General features: G+C 32.2%; 1 protein-coding gene across 1 annotated transcript in view; it reads right to left on the bottom strand.

Moving 5' to 3' along the window:
- Nucleotides 1-8,754, bottom strand: part of LOC106790879 — a 66,753-nt gene that overhangs the window by 8,010 nt on the left and 49,989 nt on the right. The window contains exons 3-11 of the mRNA XM_014756111.1: nucleotides 6,901-6,996; nucleotides 4,216-4,543; nucleotides 4,021-4,076; nucleotides 3,564-3,718; nucleotides 3,178-3,356; nucleotides 3,026-3,078; nucleotides 2,718-2,849; nucleotides 2,152-2,193; nucleotides 1,079-1,272 (exon numbers count right to left, since the gene is read on the bottom strand). Of these exons, the coding sequence (XP_014611597.1) occupies nucleotides 1,079-1,272; nucleotides 2,152-2,193; nucleotides 2,718-2,849; nucleotides 3,026-3,078; nucleotides 3,178-3,356; nucleotides 3,564-3,718; nucleotides 4,021-4,076; nucleotides 4,216-4,543; nucleotides 6,901-6,996 (1,235 nt within the window). The remainder of the gene's footprint in view (nucleotides 1-1,078; nucleotides 1,273-2,151; nucleotides 2,194-2,717; nucleotides 2,850-3,025; nucleotides 3,079-3,177; nucleotides 3,357-3,563; nucleotides 3,719-4,020; nucleotides 4,077-4,215; nucleotides 4,544-6,900; nucleotides 6,997-8,754) is intronic.

The raw sequence follows: 8,754 nt of genomic DNA, 5'->3' as shown, positions 1-8,754 counted from the left end.
TCCGATAATTATTTCATTTTTATGTTCATGCTTTTTTTTTTATTTGTTTCGATAATCTATCAGTCTCTAGGGGTATATATAATTCCGATATTATTTATCTTTTGAAATGAATCAATGAATTAATTATTTTTCTCTTTTGTTTGTTCCTTTTTTTTATATGAGAACGGTATTAATAAAATAGAAAATGWAAAAGGAAATAATATTATATGTATATCGAATTAATATAGGCGCGCATATATAAAAGTCATTCGAGCTAAGAGATCATTAGAGATCGTTACCACTTCGCTTTCAGATTAGTTAAAAGTAAAATAAAAGAAAGAAAAAAAAAATAATATATCACTCAGTCTCGCGCTGAAAGCTTTCAATTTCGAAGGGCATCGCTCGTGTGCAATACATCGGCCGGTGCATTATATCTATATATATATATATATATATATCTATATATGTGTATGTTTATATATCCTACTCGCACGACGCGGATCTGTTTCACTTTCGAACGCACTATATAACGTGTATATGTAACGTTAGAATCGGAGAAAGTCATGGCGACCGCTAAAACCGATCGTCAAACTTAACATTCGTAGCGCGACGACTTATTACGTCACGTTTCAGAAAGTTAAACACGATCCTAGCCCTCGAAAATGTATCCTCATGAATCTATTATTCTACATAAATTCCAGCTTTAAGTATTACATTTATTTTTTAATCCTTTAGCATACAACGATATCTAGGGAACACCATTTTTCTTATATAGTACACACAAAACTGCTAGTTTATTATTCATCGTTATAATGTTCTATATAAATTTCATAAAAGAATATTTCGAACAATGTAAATACTTCATTATGTTTTTAGGTTTGTGGTGTATAATTTTAATGCAATCAAATTAAATGATATTTTTGTTGCATATCGAATTCAATTTTTTGTTTGTATGACAAAGGATTAAAAGATATATGAATGCAAAACTTTGCTTTAGAAGAATAGTGACAATTTCATATGAAGATACTAGTATTGGTATTCTATCTACATAGTAGTAACTATAGAATCATCAAAGGTAAGGACGAAAGTGGGCGCATACCTGGAATGTCAGCGCCTCCGCAGCTGCAATCCGGAAGTAGACAAACATCCCTTCGGCATTTTGCAGCTGGCTTATCGACCTGAGGTGTCGGATAAATCGGAGCTGGTCTAACCGGTGGGAATCTATAGATATCGATGAATTCCTGTGCCTTCGAAACAATCTCCGTCGATGGTTTCAACGTTGGTCGTGAACGACTGAAAGAATTTTGACTATTATTAATTCTTTTTTTTTTTTTCTTTTTTTTCTTTTTTTTTTTAATTATATATAATTATATAATTAAGATATATTTTATATAGATATAAATTTTATTTATATCTTATTTTTAATATATTTTTTTTATATATATTATCGTTTTATTTTTATATATTTTTATATATATTTTATATAGATATAAAATTACGTCAACGTGTATAAGATATAACAAAACAAAATGATAGGGGAGAAAAAGAAATGCAATTAAAAAAAAAGGGTCTTCGTATTACTATTCTGTCATTAAATGAAAATTATATGGCGAAGAAAAAATGTTGCGATGGGATAGTTAGATAAATAATTATTAATTAACACTTTTTTTTGTTTTTAATTCCAAATTTCTAATTACTCTTTTTTTTCTAAGTGTAATTTTCTATAATGATAGATCAGAGATAGTCATTTTTTTCTCAACTAATGATAATAGATTAAGGGTTAAATACTCGAAATATACTCGATTATATCTCATGATATATTTGAACAATTATTTTCACTTGGTAAAACAACTTCTTATCTTTCTCATAGTTTCTACATCGGTTATTTTCACGGTATGCATTTCCGTTGATACCCGAAGGAAGGATCTCGCGACGTTACTTTCATTATCGACGAGAAGGTGGATTAAAGTACTCGTTGCTAACGAGTTATTCTTTCGTAATTGAATTTCACTGCTCGTATGAAGAGAATAATTATTTCTTTTATTTTATTTTTTTTTTCTCTCCTTTCAATGCAATCATTCGACGACTTCACTATTTCGAAATAATTAATATTACGATGGGAGTGTAACGATCGATAGAATAATTAATAAGAAACCTGATAGATTAACTTACGGTGGTGCAGTACCTCGGTTGATTTGTTGGGGACGACCTCGACTGTAATATAATAAAAAAAAAAATATATATATTTAGATAGTTAATATCAAATTCGTAAGACGTATGTATACGTTCTTTGTTCCCCGCTGGAGAAAGTGAGTAAAAGCGAGGAATCATTTTTGCTGAGGCCATTATGCGTGTAAGCGAAATCGGGTCTCAGTCAGCCAACGGGGCCCTTTAAAATACTATGGTATTCATTTTCGTTGATCTAGATTACATAGATCACATGGGGATCCGATTGATATCACTCGGATCTTCTATTTAACTTTCAATTTATCATCAGACTGATCGTTTTATTATACATTGCCAATATTGCAATGAAAATAGATTAACATAAACGAAAATATATTGCAAGAGAGATAATTCATTATAATTTTAATCGTAAATATGAATATTTTATCTCACCAAACACGCATATATAAATATTTATAATGTATGTCTATTAGATGTAGATCATTATTTCGAAAGTTGCAGACAACACATTCTACTAATTCTAATATATTTTGTTGCGTTGTAAAACATACCTTGAAACACTAACAGTATAAGGCCTAGCACTTGTCGTAGGTGTTTGAGTGGTAGTCGTCAATGGAACAAATGTATCAACGATGGCATTGGGAGTTGTTACGTGGACCACAGGATGGCTAACAACGTTCGTCCTGTATAAATAGTCAGGTGTAAGAAATTAATTGAATGTTTAATTAAACGAGTCAAACAATTCGGTTATTTCTAATGTTGATGATACGAATATATATATACGTGTGTGTATCTGACACGTTTAATAATTTCATTTAAACGCATTACACAAAAACAATTAATTTCTAATATATTTTACCTTAAAGGTGATTGTCCTTCCGAAATTCTGAATCTATTTTTATTTAATTGAGCCTAAAAAATAAAAATAAAAAGGAGATAATAAATGAATAATGAATAATACGAGAAAATAGATTAAAGGGTCAAAATATCTTCCGATACTTGTCTTCTTACCTGATTCTCATAAATGTCATAATCTTGTGCGGTAACATCGTGATTCAAATGATATCTATCCGCGTCATTGACACTAACTTTTTTCGATTTTTGTGGATATTGCTTCGTGCTAACTTCGCTAATTTTCACGTTAGGTTGTTGCAGTGGTACCGTTTGGTTAACCGTGTACTGATTGTAATCTAAATGTGAGAAAAGTCATGGTCATTGCGAAAAGAAATTCTTCGGGTTTGATAATGTCAAGGAAGGAAGGGGTGGGGGGTGGGGGTTCTCCTTAAGAACATTAACGACAACACGTGATCATTATGACGCGAACAGAACATTTTCTTTTTTATCATTTATTCGAATATCATTATCAATAATATTATCCAATCGAACGAATACTTTACCATCATCTTTATACATTGAAACGTCATCTTCATAAATCGTGTAATATGGATAACTTTGATCAGGATCATGGTAATATGATTTCGATATGATCGGTGCTGCCGTAGATGCCAATGTTTTAGCAATTCTAGATGATTCCGTTGAAGGTACTTGTGTCCTAAAAAAAAAAAAACATGAATCGAAAAGTTACTTCAAAATGATCAAATTTCATAGGGAACTTGGACATGAATAGAAGTAGAACTTAATTTAATTGAGTTGGACGTTTCGTCCCTTTATTGGGACTTCTTAAGCAACTCAATCATTAAAGCTCTTACTTAAAAAAAAATTAAAAAGCAACTTAATCATTAAAGATACTTCAAAATATTCATTATTCATTTATAAAAAAATATTATATGTTAGGGAGAAAAAAATCACGGTCATACGTAGATCGATTAATAAAAATGATGACTTTTACGATACCTGTAATGAGATTCCGCTTGAACGCGTGCATTCACCAGACTGTCCTTTTCTCTTTCCTGTGATTAACGATAAAAAAAAGAAAATGAAAAACCAATTACTTCGTTGAACCTTTAGTTTCTTTCATCCTTTTTCATCTTTATTTGTGTCTCTCTCTTTCTCTTTCTTTCTATCATTTCCGGAAAAGTTAATACTCACAGAAATGATGTTTCTACGAAGTCCATCACGGTCACGTTGCACTTGTCCTATTGTCGAAGGTTGTCCTCTGTAGACACGTTGCTGTCTGTCACTTTCAATTTCGCTAGGTGGTTCGTAATCATCCTCGGGATAATTTCTAACTTGTTGTCGTTGACGGTATTGTCGTTCGGTGGTCTGAGGTGCTGGGGAAGCTGTTGAAGTAACCAAAACCGGTTGCCTTTGGATTGGTCTTTGCACAGGTTGATGCTGTTGTTGATGCTGTTGTTGCTGTTGCTGCTGTTGTTGTTGCTGTTGTTGTTGCTGTTGCAACGATTCGATTTTCGTAGACCTATATGATTAATTTATTCAATAATTTGCAAAAAAAATAAAATGAAATTCTAATTGAATTTCTCACGGTCGCGGTATTCTATCTTTGGCACCCGGAATAAAGTCAAATGTAAAAGGAAGGGGGTGAGTTGTTAGAAATGGAGAAATCGATTCCCCGACGTTTAACTCTCCTATACAATACTTTAATGAATGCCCATTGAGTTCTTGTTGCTTAACTCGTTGCACAACGGGACACTTGGGTTATGCCGACTACGGGCAGCAACGTTTACGCGAGAGAATAAGAAAAACGAATCTTAGTTAGTTGAACGGTGCAAAATGGAATAGTTTGCAATGGGAAAAAAGAAATGATCGATAGAGAAAAAGTTAACCGGAAATTAAAACAAGATTTCAAACTTAACATCCAACTTTCTTTATATCCATCTCTTTCTCTTTTCTATCCAAAAAAAAAAAAACAATCTTTTTTTTTTCTCTCTCGTAATTATAAAAATAGTGCCGAAAAATCGTTCGATTTAACCGTGACAAATTTTTCCCAAAAAGAAAGAGAAAATATATTGGATTGGCAATTAAATATGAGTACGAATTATTATAATAATAATTTATATCGACAAAATTCAAAAAGTAGAAAATCATTCGACAATTCTAAACATTTATTCGTAACTCGAATGGAATGTTCGTTGATAAAAAAATAATAAAAAAGAAAAGCAACACGATGGAAGAAGGGGGGTAGCCTTGGTTAATCTAATATTTGCTTATAAACAAGTTGAAAGCCTTGTTCTACCCACGTGTATCGTAATTCCAATCATTTAGGCACGCGAGTTAGGGTAATACGAGGTAGGATAGATTAGGTGAGCCAAGGAGATTGGAAATATTTGACCAGGGTAGGCAGACAGGAATTATCAAGCCAACGAATCGTACTATCGCGATAGTTGTTTTCCTTTCTCCGATTTCTACCTACCACCCTCCCTCCCACCCTTCGAATATCCTTCTCCTTCCCTCAGATTTTATTTCCACCTCTCTCTGTCTCTCTCTAATCGAACTATTTCACCTTCGTCTTCCTTTTTCTTCACCTTATTTCATTCTACATTCCATATCTTATTTTTTTATTTTTGTATTCTTTTACTTTGACTTTTACTACGTGGGTGAAGTACGAATAAAATTATTTCGCAATGTTACGTGAAATAGAACTGAAAACAAAATCAATCGGAATGATCGGATCGAGGACGTCCGTTCGAGAATAATCAAGATCGATGAAATAGTTTCTTCTATTATCCGATGGAAAAGAATTTTGTTTAGTTTCCACGCTTGTTGTGGTGGGAATCCGTGGGAAAAGTTGTGGCGTTATTTCGATTATCCAGTGATCGGAGGAACTTTATCGATAATTACCTGCTCGTAATTAAGCGTAAAATTGCGATATTCTATCATGAACGATGACCGATTTAATAATAAAACGGTGGGAAAGTTTTCGAATAAATAGACAAGTATATATATATATATATATATATATAAATGATGCTATACAATGATGATGATGACGATGACGTCACTAGACTATGTCTCAATGACTTATTGTGTGCACGATTACTTTGGTTAATAAACTTGAATGCAATCAATTGTAATTAAAAAGTGTAAAAGTTATATGGGAGAAAGAAAATTGGGTAACATTTTTGTTGGATTGTTAACCCTTCTTTGCATGATGATGGAAATTTCAATCATAATATTTAGTCAACAAAAAAAGGTACTCAAAACCCTTCTACTGTATATTTCTTGTTGCTGGCAACTTTTTAAACGACTATTGCGTACAACAAAACGCAGTTGTCAAAAAATAGCACTAGGATTTTGTTTAAATATTTTTCCTTTAATCTAGAGCAGGGTTTCTTAAACTATGGGTCGCGATCCCAAATGGGTTCGCGTAGCAAAATTCTGGGGTCGCGAGAGATTTTAATGTCAAATATTGATATATACCATTTTATAACATTACTAGAATTGGCGGAATACAGTGGACTTGCAGCGTCTAGACACGTGCATTTGTTGAAGGTTTTGAGCTATCTCCACCGACAGCAGTAATATTTGTATGGGGTCGTCAAGAAACTCGCAATCATAAATGGGGTCGTCAAGAAACTCGCAATCATAAATGGGGTCGTCAAGAAACTCGCAATCATAAATGGGGTCTCGTGAATGACAAAAGTTTAAGAAGCCCTGATCTAGAGCATTAATTACATCACCCTGATTTATTTTAAAAAAAAAAAGAAAAAATCATGCAAAGAAGGGTTAACAATGAAATATTGTTACGTTATATATATATATATATGTATTTATAAGAGTAAGTTTGATTAAAAATTGTCCCTTCGAAGGTCATACCTTTCTAACAACGGATCCTCATCGATCTCCTTGTTGACCAAACCACCTTCTGGACAGCCAACGTTACGTGGCCAATCGCACGTCTGCAATTCATGGCTGCGAACATAATACGAAATGAAGAAAAAAATACGATATTCCTTTGAAATAATAAACTAGACGATTCTAGTACTTAATAGCATAGTAATCTAGAGTTTATACCTAATCCGATATCACCTTACTGTTAAGAACCTTTCTGTTAATGCATACTATTATGATGCGTGCATCATACTTGCACTTATACACATCCGTATACAGAAAGTGAGAGACATGCATGTGTTTGTGCGTGTGTATGCGTGAATAACACACACAAACACACATATGCATTTGAAGGGAGTCGCACACCGGTTCGAATGCACCGTGTTCCGTATCAAACGAGGTGTGGCAGATCGATTTTTTTTGTCCAGGGTTACACTTATACGTACCCGACCCCCTTTTACCGTGCAGCAAAACCAGACGAGTGGATTGAAAGTGCTCCCAGGGTCGGCTTTACTTGCTTCATTCGCCCATATATTTATATCGAGATTCGAATTCTTATAAAATATATTTTCAAGAGAATATATCTTTTTTTTCTAGTTTTCTATTCTTTTTTCTTTTTATTTTTTTTCTGATTTTTCAATTTTTTATTTTATGTTAGAAAAATGAAACGAAACATCCCTTAAATCGGATTACGAATTCGGGATGCATAAAAATGTCGTTCTTTTTAAAGATTCAAAGTTATAACTCAAAAGAAAAAAAGTATTTTCAATCGATTCTCTCGATACGTGGAAATAAATTTGCGAGACCGGATGATGTTTAAATGTCAAGGCCTCCGAGAATATGGCAATGTAATTTCTTGTGTTAATCTTTATGAGGAAGAGAGAGAGAAAAAAAAAAAAACTCACGCCTCCGTTATTACAATCCCAACTATCTGTGTAACTTTGTATTGATAATTCACGTGTACACATGTACGTGAACGAGAATTTTCTTTTCTAATCGAACGATTTAAACGAATTTTTTTCATTTACTCTTCTCTCGGATATATATTTTTGTAAAATATGATATAATCAAATTTGTTCCAAGACACAATTACTATTACGAATTGATAAATCAACAAAATCTTTGATATAAGTTATTTAATCATTTATTTAATAATATTAAAATTGAATTTTGCACACAGAAATTAATTAGTCCGCTTACGCAATGAACAAAATTAAGAAATAAGAAAAAGAAGACAAAAAAACCATAGGATAATTGTATCGAAAATAATAAGATAAACAAGTAGAATCTTAAAATGTACGATTTAAGGTGCAAATCATTGATCTAAAGACTTGTTAGTTTCCTGGTTTCCTTGTAAATTGTATGACGGTGATCGTAGCAGTACCTCGTTAAAGTTCCAATCTAATGCATCGAAGGAACAAGTTACTATGCACAGGAATGGTCAATCGACAAAAGTGGTCTACGTGCTGGACACGTTGCCAATGCGAAATTCATTATAAACTTAACTTTATATTGCAATTCGCGAGTAAGAAAGAATGAACGAAACACGTTGTAAATTGCACAGCTTGATACAACTTAATGAGAAAATTTTAGTTATTATATTACGATTAACTAAATTATTTCAAATTAATCGTCCGAAAATAGCATTGATAATTTAACAATAGATTTTTATAAATTCACGAATAAATAATCAAATTAAAAATGGGTATATTAACGAGACAATTCATCAATTAAAATTAGTAACAAAAAATCAAAGTTCAGATATCTTATCTTTAAAAGCATATAATATATGCTATAAAGATAAGCATATATTATATATACTAATAATATATCTATAAT

Source organism: Polistes canadensis, unplaced genomic scaffold, assembly GCF_001313835.1.
Source record: "Polistes canadensis isolate GaletaPanama2010 unplaced genomic scaffold, ASM131383v1 scaffold_266, whole genome shotgun sequence".
NCBI lineage: Eukaryota > Metazoa > Arthropoda > Insecta > Hymenoptera > Vespidae > Polistes > Polistes canadensis.
Note: the sequence above shows the minus strand (reverse complement) of the source record. Positions and strands in the feature narration are given on the sequence as shown.